Source organism: Oryctolagus cuniculus, chromosome 11, assembly GCF_051225735.1.
Source record: "Oryctolagus cuniculus isolate XC-2025 breed Fujian yellow rabbit chromosome 11, ASM5122573v1, whole genome shotgun sequence".
NCBI lineage: Eukaryota > Metazoa > Chordata > Mammalia > Lagomorpha > Leporidae > Oryctolagus > Oryctolagus cuniculus.
Window position 1 is genome coordinate 23,605,910 of NC_142877.1, and position 19,416 is coordinate 23,625,325.

Sequence of the window (19,416 nt, forward strand, 5' to 3'; positions counted from 1 at the left end):
TCTTGTCTTTCTGCGCCTGCGCAGCACGTCAAAACAGACAGGTTCGAGGGCCTATCAGGAGCCAGCACGGGGCGGGCGGGGAGCGCCGAGCTATTTTTTTTTTTTTTTATTTAAGACTTTTTATTTATTTGAAAGGCAGAATTTCACAGAGGGACATACAGGGAGATTGTCCAATCGCTGGTTCACTCCCCAAATGGCCTCAACGGGCTGGGCCGATCAGAAGCCAGGGGTTCCGGGTCTCCCTCGTGGTACAGGGGCCCAAGCACCGCGGCGGGTTCCACTGCTTTCTCAGGCCATTAGCAGCATCAGGAACACAAACAGGTGCTGATGGGAGCCGTTCTGAGCTCCCCCCCCCACCTCCCCGGCCTGTGGAAAATTTGCTCTCCCGCCCTCCCAAAGCGAAGTCTAATGGACGTTCAAGCAATGGACAGTTCCTGACGACGGCTGTGGCGAAAGGATGCTGGTTCTCGGTGTCGGAAGCGGCTTTCAACTCCAGCAGAGGCCTGAGCAGTTTGGGAAACCCGGGGTGGAAGATGACAGATTATGAAAGCAGGCAGACCTTGCTGAGCCGTCCAGAATGAGGCCCAAAGCAGTGCGAAGCCCAAATGTGCTGACACCTTGCAAATGGTCCGACATCGCTGGAGTCTCCAGGCCAACCCCCGTGGGAATGTTCCATGAATTAGGTCAGGGCTGGCATGGGCGTCCACAGACCTAGGAATCCCAGCCCCGTCTCACTACACATGTGATACTTGGAGACACCACTTGAATCTCCTTTTATCACTTTCTCATCTTTAAAAAAGGGGACACTTCTTCCTAGAGCCTTATGTTGTGCCATTTTCCCGCTTTTTAAACCGTCTTCTCCAACAGGCTACAAAAACTTCTGTGTCTTCCTGCAGGAAATAACGCGGTTAAAACTTTTTGCCACATTACTATGCAGAACGTTTTACAAAATATTTATTTGGAAGAGTTGGAGAGGAAGAGACAAAGATTTTCCATCTGTTGGTTCAGTCCCCAGATGGCCACAACGGCCCACACTGGGCCAGGCTTTGGGTCTCCCACGTGGGTAGCAGGGGCCCAAGGACTTGGGCCATCTTTCACTGCTTTCCCAGGCCATAGCAGAGAGCTGGATTGGAAGCGGAGCAGCCAGGACATGAACAGGCACCCACCCATACGGGATGCTGGCGCTGCACGCCAGCGCCACCCCCAGAACACTTTTCAAATGTTATCTCCAGTAGCCTTAGCATGATGAGTATTGGCTTCCTTACTTTACAAATGCTGTTATTTCAAGACCCTGGAGCTTGCTGAAGTCAAGGCTGATGATTTAACTTCAAATTTTTCAATCCACGGGAGCCTGCGCCTAGTGGGAAAGGATCTGGTGCTCCTTGCAGGGGTGTCTGGAAGTTAACAGATCGGAGACTGACTTTCCAGCCAAGAAACCTAGCAGATGCCACCTGAGCATCAAGATAATATTACCGATAATGGGGCCAGCGCCGCGGCTCACTAGGCTAACCCTCCGCCTGCGCGTGCCGGCACCCCGGGTTCTAGTCCCGGTTGGGGTGCCGGATTCTGTCCCGGTTGCCCCTCTTCCAGGCCAGCTCTCTGCTGTGGCCAGGGAGGGCAGTGGAGGATGGCCCAAGCGCTTGGGCCCTGCACCCCATGGGAGACCAGGAGAAGCACCTGGCTCCCGGCTTCGGATCAGTGTGATCAGTGTGGTGCGCCAGCCGCAGCGGCCATTTAAGGCGTGAACCAACGGAAGGCAGACTTTTCTAACTCTGTCAAAAAAAAAAAAAATGACTGATAATGGGAAGAGCTAAGGGCACATCACCTCCTCATTGTTTTTCACAAAATTCAAGAGCCTTATAATGAGGAATGTAGTTAAACTCAATTTGAAGGATATTTTACAAGGCATCTGATCAGTGCTCAAAAATCTGAAGGTCAGGTGGGCGACTGACACAGCAGTTAAGATGTTGACCGAGATGCCTGAATCCCACATTGGAGTGCATTGGGTTTCAGCTCCAGCTCTAATGCCACTTCTGGCTTCCTGCTCATGTGTACACTGGGAGGCAGTATGTGATGGCTCAAGGAGTTGGGTCCCTGCCACCCACGTTGGGGAAGCTGGTAGAGTTCCTGGCTCCAGGCTTTGGCCTGGCCTAGCCCTGGCTGTTGCTGGCACTTGGAAAGTGAAGAAGCAGATGGGAGATATTTCTCTGCTTTTCAAATAAATAAAATAATCTAAAGGCCATTAAAGACAAGGGATGAATGAGGAGCTGTCATAGACTGGAAGAAACCTTATAAAGAAAAAAGAAAAATATCATTTGGTGGAAAAACTGGTGAAATCTGAATAAGGACTGTAGTTCAGTGTAATTTTACCAGTGTTAATGTACCAGTTCTGATAACTGTACCACCACTATGTGGGATGTTACCGTTGGAGAAAGCTGGGTGAAGCAGGAGTTCTGCAAAAATTATTTCAAAATAAAACTTTGTAGACTTGGATACAAAGGACTGATTATCAAATGCTGGAAACATCAGGAACTCGTTTAGCAAGGGAAGAAGTGCTGCAGTGACTGGACCCCAAAACATCCTAGAAGACAGGCCCAGGACGATCACTGCTACCGTGCACCTGCAGAACCAGACCCTACGAAAGAGCACAATTCCAGAAGCAGAAAAGACAATGTTGAAGTTATGTGCCTGGAGCCAAAATGAAGGTGTACAGGCAGCTGGAGGTAGGACTAACAACCTTGACTGTCAGACTTACAAGTTAATGGAGTTTAGTCTGTGGTGACCTAAGAATTTAAGCAGAGGAGAGGCCTGAGATCTATTCCACAGATCATTCTGAAGCAGGAGAGAAGACGGGACTGGAGGGCATTCGGAAACGGAAACACTAAAGACAGGAGGCTGTTATGCTGAAAGAAGTCAGGGATGAAGGACATGGGGCAGCGGGGCAGCTCTGAGGCAGGGTTTTCACAACAGTTTGAGACAGCATTTGGAGACCAATTAGAAGGGGTGGCCGAATTAGTCACAGAAGACAGGACTGTGGTATCTGAGTAGCAGTGCAGCGAAACAATTAAGATGCGGGCTCTGAAGTCAAGACAATCCTAGATTCCAGTCTGTACACTTTCCATTTCAAAGCAGCAGACATTATTCAGTCGCTTTCAGCCTCTATTTTACCTGTACAATAGAGACAATCATTCCTCTCAGAGTGGCTAGAAAAGCTAAATAACAGGGCATGTAGTGTACATACATAGTGATAAATGTTGACAGTTTTGGGACCAAATGAATAAGGTGTGGCATTGCTTGCTATGACAGGGAAGACAAATAGAAAAGATGTGAGGGGCTAGTGCTGTGGCTTAGTGGGTTAAAGCCATGGCCTGCAGTGCCGGCATCCCATATGGGTACCAATTTAAGTCCATTTAAGTCCTGGCTGCTCTGCTTCCGAACTAGCTCTCTGCTATGGCCTGGAAAAGCAGAAGATGGCCCAAGTCCTTGGGCCCCTGCACCCGTGTGGGAGACACAGCTCTGGCCACTGTAGCCATCTGGGGAGTGAACCAGCGGATGGAAGACCTCTCTCTCCCTCTGCCTCTGCCTTTCAAATAAATTAAGAAAAAAAAAAAAAAGAGAGATGTGAGTCAGAAATGAAGAAAAACAGCAGTACGGCTGTTTTCAGTGAACTGCAGGTGCAACTGCACATTCTTAAGGTCCTGCCCAAAAGAAGCCCTTCAGACACAACTGAAATGAGCTGGGTGTGATGGCAGCTCCTGCTCTGGAGTTGTGCGATGTGAGACTTTTTTTTTTTAAAGATTTATTTATGTATTTGAAAGAGTTGCACAGAGAGAGCGAGCACTTCCATTTGCTGGCTTGGTCAGGCTGAAGCCAGGAGCCTGGAACTCCATCTGGTCTTCCATATTGGTGGTGTGGTCACAGGCACTTGGGCAATCCTCCACTGCTTTCCCCAGGCATATCAGCAGGTACGTGGATCGGAAGTGAAGTATGGGGCTGGCGCTGCGGCTCACTTGGTTAATCCTCCACCTGCGGTGCCGGCATCCCACATGAGCGCTGGTTCTAGTTCTGGTTGCTCCTTTTCCAGTCCAGCTGTTTGCTGTGGCCCGGGAGGGCAGTGGAGGATGGCCCAAGAGCTTGGGCCCCTGAACCCACATGGGAGACCAGGAAGAAGCACCTGGCTTCTGGCTTCGGATCGGCGCAGCGCTGGCCGTTGCGGCCATTGAGGAGTGAACCAACGGAAGGAAGACCTTTCTGTCTGTCTAACTCTACCTGTCAAAAAAAAAAAAAAAAAAAAAAAAAAAAGCCGGTGCCGCGGCTCACTAGGCTAATCCTCCGCCTAGCGGCGCCGGCACACTGGGTTCTAGTCCCAGTCGGGGCGCCGGATTCTGTCCCGGTTGCCCCTCTTCCAGGCCAGCTCTCTGCTGTGGCCAGGGAGTGCAGTGGAGGATGGCCCAGGTGCTTGGGCCCTGCACCCCATGGGAGACCAGGAAAAGCACCTGGCTCCTGGCTCCTGCCATCGGATCAGCGCAGTGCGCCGGCCGCAGCGCGCCAGCTGCGGTGGCCATTGGAGGGTGAACCAACGGCAAAGGAAGACCTTTCTCTCTGTCTCTCTCTCTCACTGTCCACTCTGCCTGTCCAAAAAAAAAAAAAAAAAAAGTGAAGTAGCCAGGACTCAAATGGGGACTTGAGTAAAGGATGCATCGCAGGCAGTGGCTTTACCCTCTCAGGCCCAAGGCTGGCCTCAAGATAAGTCTTCTTAAAAATTGGGTGAGAGTAGGCCGACGCCGCGGCTCACTAGGCTAATCCTCCGCCTAGCGGCGCCGGCACACCGGGTTCTAGTCCCGTTTGGGGTGCCGGATTCTGTCCCGGTTGCCCCTCTTCCAGGCCAGCTCTGCTCTGGCCAGGGAGTGCAGTGGAGGATGGCCCAGGTGCTTGGGCCCTGCATCCCATGGGAGACCAGGAAAAGCACCTGGCTCCTGGCTCCTGCCATCGGATCAGCGCGGTGCGCCGGCCGCAGCGCGCCAGCCACGGCGGCCATTGGAGGGTGAACCAATGGCAAAGGAAGACCTTTCTCTCTGTCTCTCTGTCCACTCTGTCAAAAAAAAAAAATAAATAAATAAAAATAAATAAAATAAAATTGGGTGAGAGTAGAGGACTGGGGGAAGGTGGCCAGTTATATCCTGTGTTGGGAGTACAGTGCCTGGGTTCAAGTCCCAGCTCTACTCCCAATTCCAGTTTCCTGCTAATGTACACCCTGGGAGGCGGTAGGTGATAATTCAAGTTCTTAGGCCTCTGCCACCCACCTATCAGACCTGGAGTTCCTGGCTCCTGACTTCAGCCTGGCTCAGTCCCAGCCAATGCTGGCATTTGGGCCAGCCAATGCTGGCATTTGGGAAATAAACCAGTGGATGGGAGCTCTGTTTGTCAAACTCAATTCCTATAGCCTTTCTCCATGGAGCCCATTTTAAAGGAAAGCATGATCATCTGGGTGTTCTCATAGGAAAAAAGGTCTACTGAAGTTGGTGAGCAGACCAGCCTGCTGAGAACAGCCAGTCATAGTAGCTAGCTAGTGGGTTCCTAACAGCACTCACAGTTGGAGGCATTTGGCATAGCAGTTAGGAGGCCATCTGGGACACCCACATCCCATAAACAGAGTGCCTGGCTGGGTTCAAATCTTGTTTTCTTTTTCCAATTCCAGCTTCCTGCTGATGTGTCCTGGGAGGCAGTAGATGATGACCCAAGTTCTTGGGTTCCTGACACTCATGTGGGAGACCCAGATTGAGTTCCAGGTCACTTCAGCCTGGCCCAGTCCTGGCAGTTTCAGGAATTTGGAGAGTGAACCAGCAGATGGAAGATCTTTTGCTCAGTTTCAAATAAATTTAAAAAAAGTTATTCAAATAGAAGCTTTATGTTTGTCAATGGCCCCTGCAGATGTATTCATCCTCAACACAGATACCAAATTCAATTTCACCTGAGTATCTCTTTCTAGTTTTTCTACTCCACAGAACAGGCTGTAACTTGCCACTTAGAATAGCAAGCAGAGAAAGTTTAATAGGAGTCAATCACAGAGAAGGATTCTCTGCAGGTGAGGAAAACCTTCTTACCCAAGACTAACAGAAAAGTGTGCAAATGAGGGACCAAACCAGTTTAATTATAAACAAAGTCTTACATCTTTTAAGGAAAGGCAAACGAACCAATCCCCTGAAGGAACTTTATAAAAGCACCTGGCTCTCCGTGATAGTTGCAGGGTTACCTGAGTATCTGAAAACAGTTCAAGAAAATAAAGGTACTCCAATACAGTAATATACAATCCAGTGCACTATTCCCTGTTTTTAGTTAATGAAAACATATAACAAACAATAGTGTAAATAACTCGAAGAGAAAAGGGCATGGGGTGGGGGGGGCTGGAGATACCAACACTACTGAGCAGAAGTCACCCCTAGAGGAGTGAAGAAGGATGGAGTTACAACCAAACAAAGACAGGAATACACACTGAGGAGAGGTGTAATTCCACGAGTCACCCTTGATAACACTGCAGATTATTAACCAAATCAATAAAAAGCAGTACAGTGAGCTTGACTGAAATAGTTCATTTAGGATGAGACCTTTGTGGGTAGCTGAGTTATACTTCATTAAAATTTCTGATGAAGCAACTTTGGCGTGTCAATCTCTTGATGAAAATCAGCAGCTGAATTTTAAATAGAGTTATTGTAAGTATTATGAAATTGGATTCTTCTGCACTGGCATGAGGCCATAAAAGACAGCAGAAAATCATTATTATGAGTTACTAGATCAGTTTTAAACCACTCCATTTGATGAAACAAGTGAGGTCCTTCCCTCCTGACCCAGGCTGTGGATCGCTATTTTCCCCAAACCCTGAAAAGAGCAGAAAAATAAGGCAATTGCTCATTTACCTTGTTTTTATTTCAATGTAACATGCAGTAAAAAAATTAACAGGATTTATTAGCATTTACAATGCTTACAAAGAAAAAGGACTTTTAAAAGCAATTTAGTTCAGATTTAAGAAAAGCTCTAATTAAACACTTACAATAAATCTATTTCCAAATGTTCAGTTTGGACCAAAATTTAATTTATGTCTGCTGTCTATTTGCAGAATTTTTATATAACCTCTGATTCTTGGGATATCCAGCCCCCATTTTCCTAACACAGCAGGGAAGACATATACATGTGGCCACTTAAATTAAAGGAAGATATGGAGTAGGGGAGATCCCAGGCTGCAAAAATATATACAAGCATTTACCTTTTCCAGAACTAAACATTTCTTCCATAAAAATATTAAATAGCCAAGCCCTATAGAACTAGGGCCAGGACTACTTCAAATATAGCTATTCTGTATTTTAAAAATATAGGGCAGAAAGCCTTTTGGGTAATATTTATACATTTTCACACAATATTTCTAGGTCCCTAAGTGAATCATGAAGCATTATGTAGAACCAAAAAAAAAAAAGGTCTATTTTTTACATTATCTCTTAATTTAATCTCATAAATCTCTAGTAAATATTGCAGGAACTACATTTCAATATGAGAATTCACCTCAATAGGAAGTCTTAATAGAAGGCTTAATCTCCATAGCCACATATTATCAAAGTTCAGACTTATATAATGAATGGGTAGTTGGCAGACATTCGTTCTGTAAGACGAAGCAACAGCATTATTTCCCTTACCAAAAAAAAAAAGGCAGAAAGTCCCTGTTTTGGAAACAACCAGGACTTTTCGACTTTTAGTATACCCTACTATTTTTCCTGGGGTATGTAAAATAAAAAACAAAGAATGTTGGGGAGAGCCTAATCTTCCTATTACACTGAGAATTTCTGAATCAGGCAACCCTTTCACTCATGTAAGTCTCTGCTTTACGATGGCAGTGTCTTGGAGACAGATACACAAGTTAAAAAATGCTTTTGTGGTTGTTCTAGTTTGTAAACAGGAAGAGCAGATAGGAATAAAAATAATTCTTCTTTCTATATGGAATGGGAGCCTACTACTCTCCGCTTATTTTTAGCTTAATGCTGCTTGTTCATGCTCTCACACTGAAACATACCAGCGTCTCTGTTACATGAGTTAGAAGGCTGTCCTCAGGGTTCAGCTAGTACAGGGACTGCTGGCCAATAAAGTCAAATTTATCACAGCAGCCTTCTTAACTGTCTACGGTAGGCCAAGTTCAAAGAATTAACTATGTAGATGTTCAAAGTGCATTAATCAGTTACTAACGGAGCAGTCTAAAATTAAATAGTCATGGGAAAAAAGGAAAATCTGCTCAATTTTTGTGGGTGAAAAGGATATTACAGATGAGGGATATTAATCCAATACAGTACAATGTAAAGAATGGCAATGGTTACTCCACCATGTGTCAAAGAAATGAAAAATCTGAAGACTTCTAATTCATGCAGAGAATATAATTCTGTGGTTACTAGATGTTACCACCTTCTCTTTAGCCAGTACCACAGTTCTTCCTCCTAAATGAAAATATAATTTAGAAGCTGTTTCATTGACCTCTGATTGGACTAGAAAAGTACTCTGGTTACAATTTGAACTCCTTAGCAATAATTAAACATAATTGAAGTTGTTGGATTAAAATAAAATTGTAAGATACAAATATCATCAATGATGGTCTTAGATGAATTCAGCTAGATGAATTCCAATTCTAGATTAACTTTTAGAAACAGTGAAGGAACCATGGTGTCAATATTGTTTGTAAAGTTTAGTATTTTCAAGGCAATTAAAACAATCAAACTTCCAAATGAGGAGAGGTGTGAAGTCCTTTGTGGGCGAGGAGCAGCTTTTCCCTGAAGTCACACAGACAAAACTACTCTGTAGAGGAGATGGAAGAGTCTTGCATCACTTCCAGGAATAACATCAAAATGATGCACAGATTCATGCTCCAGAAAGGAAAAACAGTCAGGCCAGGCTGAAATGAGAGGAAGAGCACAAGCTCTAGGTCTGTTCACATCCCCAGAAACTGGGCCAAGCCTGTGTTTTTAACATATACCTCTTATCAAGAGGCTTAACAGGAAGATCTTGTATATTGCTGTTACTAAGGGACTTCCCGGCATATCTGCAGAATCTCAAAAATACAAAACCCTACTCCCAAGTGAGACTTCTGACACAAATATAGAATTGTTAAGGAAACAATCTAGTAGAATAAGACAGGGCAGATTTCATTGCTGTTAAATCTCATGTTAAGTAAGGTTTCACAAGTCATTTGCAGATAAGATTTCTGGAAGTGCTGGAGAGAAATCCAGAATCACTGGGAGACAAATTTACTTATACTCAGTAACTCTCTAAAGTCACAGTCCAACTTTACAACAAGATGTGCAACAAGCAGAGAAGGAAAAGGACAAGCATTGCAAGTAAGTTCTTATCCTTTGGTGGTACAAGTTCTCAGAAGTTACTCTTGCCCGAATCCTTCTGTTTCTTCAATGGCAAACAACAGCTTTTCCTTCAGTTGCTCATAGCTCTTGTAGGGTGGCAGGTCCAGGCGGTTAAAACTGGGAAAAAAAAAAAATTTTGTAAGCTTGAGAAAAGGAAATATACAAAGAATCACATGGGCAGTGTAGTAAAGCAAACACTGGTTTTAATTTCACTTATTTTCATTTGAAAGGAAGAAAGAGAGAGAGAAAAGAGGGAGAGATCTTTCACTTAGTAATTTACTCCCAAAAAGCTCACCAGAGTCAGGACTGGGTCAGGCTGACACCAACAGCCCAGAACTCCATCAAGGTCTCTCATATAAGTGTAGGTGTCAGGGACCCAAGCACTTGAGCCATTACCTGCCATCACCATCACACATCCCAGAGAGTGTATTAGCAAGAAACAGAGGAGCCAGGACTTGAACCAGGCCCTCTGATACAGGATGACTTAACCAAAGCACCAAATGCCTGCCACACAACACTGATTTTAAAGTCAGGCAAAACTGGGTTCAAATTCCAGCTCTGTCACCAGGTCTTTAAGCAAGTGCTCCCTAACTTACCAAGTCTCAGTTTCTGGTCTGCGAGAATGAGAGTAACAACAGTTATCTCTCAGAGGCAAGAAACAAGCACTCAGCACAGCACCAGGTGCTCCTCACATACTAAAATGCCCTCATTCACTCTGATCTTCCTCAGCGATCAGCAGATGTTCTCTGGAAAGGACCAGAGAGTAACTGTGGGCCATAGGGTCTCTTATCAAAATTTAAATTATACCCCTTTTCTAATAAAGATACTTATTTATTTATTTATTTGAAAGGCAGAGTTAGAGAAAGGTCTTCCATTCTCCGGTTCACTCCCCAGATGGAAGTGGAGCAGTTGGGACTCAAACCAGTGCCCATGTGGGATGCTGGCACTGCAGACAGTGGCTTTTACTTGCTACACCACAGTGCCAGCCCCTAAATTATACCTTTTTAAGAATAGGAAACTATTTTCTGCTCTAATATTCTATTCCCATTGAATTTCTCTGTCCTACTGGTGGCTGTGTTTTTTTTAAGATTTATTTTATAGTAAAAAAATAAAAAAAAAAGGCTTATTTTATTTGAAAGCAGAGTGACAGAGAGGGAGAAAGTCAGAAAGAGATCTTCCATCTGCTGGTTCATTTCTCAAATGGCCACAACAGCTTGGTCTGGGCCAGGCCAAAGCTAGGAGCCTGGAACTCCATCCAGATCTCCCATGTGGATGGCTGCTTTCTCAGGCACATCAGAAGGGAGTAGAATGGGAAGAGCAGCGGGGACTTGAATCAGTGCTCCAGTATGTCACAGTGTCACAGGCAGAGGCTAAACCCACTGTGCCACAATGCCAGCCCCAGTTGTGAGTTTTTAAAAGGACATCTTGTAATATGGGGGCCTATCAGTATCATTATAATACATAATGAATCTGTCCCAAAGCCTTGTCCTCATATATTTTTAGGATAAGGTTTAGAAAAATCTTTGCCATTGGGCGGGCGCTGCAGCTCAATAGCCTAATCCTCCGCCTCGCGGCGCCGGCACACTGCGTTCTAGTCCCAGTCCGGTTGCCGGATTCTGTACCAGTTGCCCCTCTTCCAGGCCAGCTCTCTACTGTAGCCTGGCAGTGCAGTGGAGGATGGCCCAAGTGCTTGGGCCCTGCACCCCATGGGAGACCAGGAGAGGCACCTGGCTCCTGGCTTCGGATCAGAGCAGTGCACCGCAAACGGCAAAAGGAAGACCTTTCTGTCTCTCTCTCTCTGTCCACTCTGCCTGTCAAAAAAAAAAAAAAAAAAAAAAAAAAGAGGCAGCCAATGGAGGGTGAAAAATCTTTGCCATAGGGGAAAAAAAAAATGCTGCCATGAAAAGAAATGTACATCTAGTGTTAGTTCTTGCAAATGGAAACATGCATCCTGACAAAGTAATGAGGCTGGTTTACAGGTGTACCTGAGCTAAGTTGTTTGCAACACTATAACTGCAGCACAGCAAAGTCTGTTCCAAGTTGGAAAATAAGGGATTAAAGGTGAGATCAAAATGTGTCTAAGAGGAAAATGCAGATATTAATTGTATTTCTATACACTAGCAATCAACAATCAAAAAATGAAATTAACAATCCCAGGGGCAGCTGTCTGACAGAGGTGAGGAAGCCACTTGGCTGGTGTTGTAACACAGCAGGTTAAGCTGCCACCTAGGACACTGGCATCCCATATGGAAGCACTGGTTTGAGTTCCAGTTGCTCTGCTTCCCACTGAGCTACCTGCTAATGCACCTGGGAAAGCAGGGAGACCCGGATGGAGTTCTAGGCTCCTGGCTTTGGTCTGGCCCAGTCCTGGGGAGTGAATGCAGCCATTTGGGGAGTGAATCAGCAGATCAAAGATCTCTCTACCCCCTGCCTTTCAATTAATTAATTAATTAAAAGAAGAAGAAGAAGAAGAGCAACAACTCCTGCTGCTGCTTGGGATGCCTGCATCTCGTATCAGAGTGCCCGGTGATGGCGGGGGTGGGGGGGTGGGGGTGGGGGTGTTCAAGTCCCAGCTCTGCTCCTGATTCCAGCTCCCTGCTACTGCACATCCTGGGAGGCAGTGGTGATGGCGCAAGTAATTGTATCTCTGCCATCCACTGAGAGATCCAGATTGAGTTCCTAGCTCCTGGCTTCAAGCTGATATAGGAATCTGGGGAGTGAACCAGTGGATTGGAGATCGCTGTCTCTTCCTTTCGAATTAAAAAAAAAAAATCCACTTATAATAGCATCAAAAAGAATGCTAAATAAATTTAAGAAAAAAAGTGTTAAGACTTACACAATGAAAACTATAAAACATTGTTAAAATAGATGTGAAAATGGAAAGACATCCACATTCATGGATCAGAAGACTTCATATTTGTTAGATGAGGGAATTTTTTTTTTTAATTTTTTTTGACAGGCAGAGTGGACAGTGAGAGAGAGAAAGAGACAGAGAGAAAGGTCTTCCTTTGCTGTTGGTTTACCCTCCAATGGCCGCCGCGGCCGGCACACTGCGGCCGGCACACCGCGCTGATCCGAAGGCGGGAGCCAGGTGCTTCTCCTGGTCTCCCATGGGGTGCAGGGCCCAAGCACTTGGGCCATCCTCCACTGCACACCCAGGCCACAGCAGAGAGCTGGACTGGAAGAGGGGCAACCGGGACAGAATCCGGCGCCCCGACCGGGACTAGAACGCGGTGTGCTGGCGCTGCTAGGTGGAGGATTAGCCTAGTGAGCCACGGCGCCGGCCGACAATATTCTCTTAATTGATCTACCATTTCATACAAAAATCCCAACTGAATCCTATGTAGAGATAGGCAAGTTGATCCTAAAATTCATATGGTATCCAGGGAGTCCAGAATAGTCAGGACAACCTTGAAATAGCTGAGGATGCACACCTCCAAATTTCAAACTTTTGATAAAACTACAGTAATAAAGGCAATGTGCTGCTGCCATTAAAGATAGAGATCAACAGGACAGAACTGAAAATTCAGAAATTAAAACCATATTTTATAATCAATTAATTTCAACAAGGGTGCCAAGATCATTCAATGGGAGAAAGAATAGTATAGATGATACTGAGACAACTGGATATCTATATGTAAAAAATGAAGGTGGGGCCAGCATCGTGACATACTAGGTTAAGCCACTGCCTGTAGCACCAGCATCACACACACATGGGCAATGGTTCAAGCCCTGACTACTCCACTTCCAATCCAGCTCCCTGCTAATGAACCTGGGAAAGCAACATAGGATGACCCAAGTGCTTGGGCCCCTATACCCACATGGCAGACCTGAAAAACTCCAGGTTCGAGGCTTCAGCCTGGCCTAGCCTTGGCAGTTGCAGCCATTTTTTTTTTTTTTTTTCCAAAGACTGATTTATTTGAAAGACAGAGTTATAGAGAGAGGTAGAGACAGAGGGAAGGAGAGAGAGAGATGTCTTCCAACTGCTGGTTCACTCCCCAAATGGCCACAATGGTCAGAGCTGAGCCGATCTGAAGCCAGGAGCCAAGAGCTTCTTCTGGCTTTACCACATGGGTACAGGGGCCCAAGGACTTGGGCCATCCTCCATTGCTTTCCCAGATGCATTAGCAGGGATCTGGATCAGAAGTGGAGCAGCCAGGACTCAAACCAGCACCCATATGGCATGCCAGTGCTGCAGGCTGGGGCTTTAACCCGCTGCGCCACAGCACTGGCCCCAGATGCAGCCATTTGGGGGAGTGAACCAATGGATGAAAGATCTCTCCCCCACCCCTGCCAACTCTACCTTTCAAATAAATAAAAAGACAGATGCCTACCTTATACCATGAACAAAGAGAGACAATGGATCAGAGACCTAAATGTTAAGATCGAGGCCAGTGTTGTGCCACAGCAGGTTAAGCTGCTGCCTGCAATGCCAGCATATCATGTTTATCATAGCACTAGTTCAAGTTCTGGCTGTTCCATCCCCCAATCTCTCTACTAATGAATCTGAAAAAGTAGCATAGGATGACCTAGATACTTGGGCCCCTGCCATCCATGTAGGAGATGTAGATGGAATTCTGAGTTCCTGGCTTCAGCCTGGCCCAGCCCTGGCTGTTTCAGTTATTTATGGAGTGAACAAGCAGATGGAAGATCTCTTTCTCCGTCTCTCCCTCTGCCTATTAAATACATAAAATAAATTTTAAAAAAGATTTATTTTATTTATTTGAAGGGCAGAGTTACAGAGAGAGAGAAGAGAGAAGTCTTCCATCCACTGGCTTACTCCCCAAATGGTCACTACAGTCAGGGTTGGGCCAGTGTGAAGCCAGGAACCAGGAGCTTCAACCTGGTCTCCTCCATAGGTGCAGAGGCCCAAGAATTTGGCCATTTTCTGCCACTTTCCTAGGTGCATTAGCAGGGAGCTAGATCGGAAGTGGAGCAACCAAGACTCCAACCAGCGCCCATAAAGGATGCCAGCGTTGCAGGTGGTGGCTTAACCCATCATGCCACAATGCTGGCCCCAATAATTTTTTAAAAAATAAATAAATGTTAAGATCTAAAATTCTTAGAAGAAAACAAATCTTTGTGAAGTTCAGTTAAGCTATGGTTTCTCTGATAAGATATCAAGCATACATGTGAAAAAGAAAAAGACACATTTAACTTTATCAAAATAACCTACAAAATGGAAAAAAATCTGAAATTATATTTATATGATAAGGGATTGGTATCTGGAACATATAAAGAATTCTTGCAACACAATGAAAAGATACAAACAAAACAAACCAAGGAACTCCAAAAACATCAGTGAAGGATAAGAACTTCTCTAAAGATACAAATAGCCAGCAAGCACATGAAAAGATGCTCAACATCATTCATCATTAGTGAAACAAAGAAAAAAACCTGTGAGATACTACTTTAAATCCATTTGATCGGCTATTATCTAAAAACAGAAGACAACAATGGTGGTTCCCCAAAAACTTAAAAGAGAATTATAATATGACCTCTCAATTCTACTTCTAGATAAATGCCCAAAAGAATTAAAAGCAGGGACATGAATAGATACTTACAAATCTTTGTTTTATAACAGCATTATTCAATATGGTCAAACGGTAGAAAGATCTCAAGTTTCTACTGATATGTGGATTAATAAAATGTGGTACATACAACAGAATATTATGCAACTTTGAAGAGGGAGGAAGTTATGATACAGGCTACAATACACACAAACCGTAAAGGCATTATTTTAAGTAAAATAAGTCAATCACAAAAGGACAAACAGGCCATGATTCTACACTTAAAAAGTACTTAAAGGAGTCAAAAATCATAGAAACTCAGTAGAATGATGCCTGCCAGAAACAGAAAGCATAGTAGTGAGGCATACTAATTCAATTTTATAAGATGAAGTTAGAGATGGACAGTGGTGACTGCCTAACAGTGTGAATGTACTTAATGCCAATCTACACACACAAAAATGGTTAAAATTGGGTTCAGCAGTGTGGAACAGCAGTAAACCTGCTGCCTGCAACGCAGGCATCCATCTGGGTACCAGTTTGTGTCCTGGCTGCTCCATTTCTGAACCAGCTTGCTGCTGATGGCCTGCGAGAAGCAGAAGATGGTACAGTGTTTTGGCCCCTGCCACCCACATGAGAGACCCAGATGAAGATCCTGGCTCCGGCCTGGCTTAGCCCTGGCTATTGCAGCTATCTGGCGAGGGAACCAGTAGAGGGAAGATTCTCTCTGCCTCTCCCCATCTCTCTCTCTAACTCTACCATTCAAATAAATGAATAGAATTAAAAAAAAGGTTAAAATGACAAATTTTATGTTATATATATTTTATCACAATAAAAAGGGAATTAAATACTGGCATATACTACAATGTGGAAAAACTTGAAACATCATGCTATGTGAAAGAAGCCAGATACAAAAGGCTACATACATCTTGTATGATTCCATTTATAGGAAATGTTTGTAATAGAAAAATCTGCAGAGACAGAAAGTAGTTACCAAGAGCGGCAAATGGGGAGTGACTGCTAAATTTATACAGTTCCTTTTTGTGATGAAAAACAATGTTCTGTGGTCTGATGTCATGGCATAGCAGCTAAAGCTGCCACATGTGATGCCAACATCCTATATGAATGCCAGTTCCAGTCATGGCTGTTCTACTTCCAATCCAGCTCCCAGTTAATGTGCTTGGAAAAGCACCAGAAGACAGCCCAAGTAAGTACTTGGGCCCTTTACCCATATGGGAGACCTGAAAGAAGCTCCTGGCTTCAGGCTGCTCTAGTCCTAGCCATTGCAGCCATCTAGGGAGTGAGCCAGTGGATGGAAGATCTCTCTCTAACCGTACCTTTTAAATAAATAAAATAAATCTTTTAAAAAAATGTTCTATAATTAGATAGTGGTGAAGGTCGTATAACCCTATACATATTTTAAAAACTACGGAATTGCACACTTTAACAGTGTGAGTTTAATGTATGTGAATTACATATCAAGGAAATTGTTATTTATTAAAGACAACTTGAAGTGGATGTTGTGGTGCAGCACGTTAAGCCACAGCCTGGGACACCAGCACCACATACTGTAATGCCAGTTTTAAGTCACAGCTACTTCACCTTCAAACAGCTTCCTGCAATGGGCCTGGAAATCAGCAAATGAAGTCCCGACTACTTGAGACCCTGCCACCCACGTGGTAATTTCTAGCTCCTGGCTTTGCTTTAGCTTTGTCTAGCTCTGGCTATTTGTGGGCATTTGGGGAGTGAACCAATAGATGGAAGCTCTCTATCACTTTGCCTTTCCTTCTTTCTGTCTTTTTGAAGATTTACTTATTTATTTTAGAGGGAGAGGGAGAGAGGGAGACAGGGAGAGAGGGAGATGGGGAGTGGGGGGAGAGAGGGGTAGAAGTACAGAGGAGGAGAGGGAGACGGGGAGAGAGGGAGACGGGGAGAGAGGGAGACGGGGAGAGAGGGAGACGGGGAGAGAGGGAGACGGGGAGAGAGGGAGATGGGGAGAGAGGGAGGAGGGGAGATATCTTCTCTCCCCAAATTGCTGCAACAGCTAGAGCTGAGCCAGAAGCCAGGAACTGCTTTTATAGGCACATTAGCAGGGAGCTGGATCAAAAGTGGAGCAGCTGGGACCATAACTGGCACTCACATGGGATGCTGGCATTGCAAAGAGTGGAATAATCTGTGTACAATGCCAGCCCCTATCACTCTGCATTTCAACCAAACAAATAAAAAAATCTTTAAAAAAGAATTTTTTAGATCTATGTATGAAAATCTAAGGGAAAAGACATTAAACTGTCAAAAGATGAGAGTGGGGAAAAAAAGGAATATCCATATGCAACCACTGTAATATGTCCTAGAAAATAAAGTTCAAATATTATTGACATTAGGTTGAACCCTAACATATTATTGCATTTGAGGTAATAATTAAGGTTGGTTCTCAGTTTTATATATGTTTAGAGATGTGGTTAATACATTTAAAATGAGAAAATACGGGTGGCCATTGTTACATGGGTTAAGATGCCACTTAAGGGGACCACACTGTGGCAGAGTGGGTAAGGCCACTGCCGGCAGTGCCGGCATCCCATATGGGCACTGGTTCGAGTCCCGGCTGCTGCACTTCCAATCCAGCTCTCTGCTGTGGCCTGGGATAGCAGCAGAAGATAGCCCAAGTCCTTGGGCCCCTGCGCCCATGTGGTAAACCCAGAAGAAGCAGAAGGAAGATATTTTTCTCTTTTTTTTTTTTTTCTTTTTGACAGGCAGAGTGGACAGTGAGAGAGAGAGAGAGAAAGGTCTTCCTTTGCTGTTGGTTCACCCTCCAATGGCCGCTGTGGCTGGCGCACTGTTCTGATCCAATGGCAGGAGCCAGGTGCTTCTCCTGGTCTCCCATGGGGTGCAGGGCCCAAGGACTTGGGCCATCCTCCACTGCACTCCTGGGCCACAGCAGAGAGCTGGCCTGGAAGAGGGGCAACCGGGGAGAATCCGGCGCCCTGACCGGGACTAGAACCCGGTGTGCCCGCATCACTAGGTGGAGGATTAGCCTATTGAGCCGCGGCGCCGGCCGCTTTTTTCTTTCTTTACCTTTCAAATAAAATAAAAGAGAGAAAATAGTATTTCTAGGGACAGGCACTGTGGCTTAGTAGGTTAAGCCTCTATGCGCAGTGCCAGCATGCCCTAAGGGCACTGGGTTCATGTCCCAGCTGCTCCTCCTGCAATCCAGCTTTCTGCTTAGGGCCTGGGAAGGCAGTGGAAAATGGCCAAATGCTTGGCCCTCTGTACCCACGTGGGAGATCTGAAGAAGCTCCTGACTCCTGGCTTCAGATCAGGCCAGCTCTGGCTGTTGCAGCCATTTGGGGAGTGAACCAGTGGATGGAGGACCAATCTCTTTGTCTCTCTCCCTCTCTCTCTCTGTCAGTAACTGCCTCTCAAATGAATAAATAAATCTTAAAAAAAAAAAAAAAAAAAAAAAAGGATTTCTGGTCACCATATTAGAAAGTAGAGCTCTCAACTTTGCGTTCTTTCAGAGAAAAAAGTAATCAAATATTACATTTAAAGAAAATTACAGAGGTGGAGAAAGGCACTGGCTTCAAATGAGCAAAACTGATTATTTTGGAATGAAGGAAATAACAAAATTTAGGGTAAAGAAAACACTCTAAAACTGGACTGTGCGGAAAGCAGGTTAAGCCAACGCCTGTGATGCCGGCATTCCACAAGAGTGCCGATCCAGTCCTGGCTGCTCCACTTCCAATCCAGCTTCCTGCTAGTGCCCTGGGAAAAGCAGCAAAAGATGGCTCAAGTGTTTGGGTTCCTGCCAACATTGTGAGGCCCGGATGAAGCTCCTGGTTCTTGGCTCCAGCCAGGCCCAGACCTGGCTGTTGCGGCCATTTAGGGAGTAAAATAGCAGATGGAAGATCTCTTTCTGGGCCTCTACCTCACCATCTCTGTAATTCTACCTTTCAAATAAATAAATCTCTCTAAAAAACAAAAACAAAAACAAATAAACACTCCCAAACTGGACTGTAGTAATGAGTATACTCCTCTGTAAATGTACTAAATATCATAGAATTAAAAGAGATAAATTTTATGGTATATACATTATGCCTCAATAAAACTACTTTAAAGGCCAGCACTGTGGCGTGTGGCAGGTAAAGGTGCCACCTACAGTGCTGGCATCCCACATGGGCGCCAATTCCAGTACAGCTCTCTGCTGTGGCCTGGGAAAGAAGTAGAAGATGGCACAAATCTTTGGGCTCTTGCACCCATGTGGGAAAACCTGAAAGAAGCTCCTAGCTCCTGGCTTTGGATAGGCACAGCTCCAGCTGTTGTGGCCAGTTGGGAAGTGAACCAGCAGATGGAAGACCTCTCTCTCTCTCGCTACTCCTTCTCTCTGTGTAACTCTTTCAAATAAATAAATAAATCTTTTTTTTTTTTTTAAAGCTGCTAAAAATAATTGTGTGCCGAGGCCAGCGCCATGGCTCAATAGGCTAATCCTCCGCCTTGCGGCACAGGCACACCAGGTTCTAGTCCTG

At 45.0% G+C, this 19,416-nt stretch overlaps 1 protein-coding gene across 3 annotated transcripts in view; it reads right to left on the reverse strand.

Annotated features, from left to right (window-relative positions):
* Positions 1-6,902: 6,902 nt before the first annotated feature.
* The window catches only part of ITCH (itchy E3 ubiquitin protein ligase), a 125,853-nt gene continuing 113,339 nt past the window's right edge, over positions 6,903-19,416 (reverse strand). For all 3 annotated transcript variants that reach the window (XM_051846160.3, XM_008256089.5, XM_089308096.1), the window contains one exon: positions 6,903-9,506. In XM_051846160.3, the coding sequence (XP_051702120.3) occupies positions 9,407-9,506 (100 nt within the window). In that variant the 3' untranslated portion in view covers positions 6,903-9,406. The remainder of the gene's footprint in view (positions 9,507-19,416) is intronic.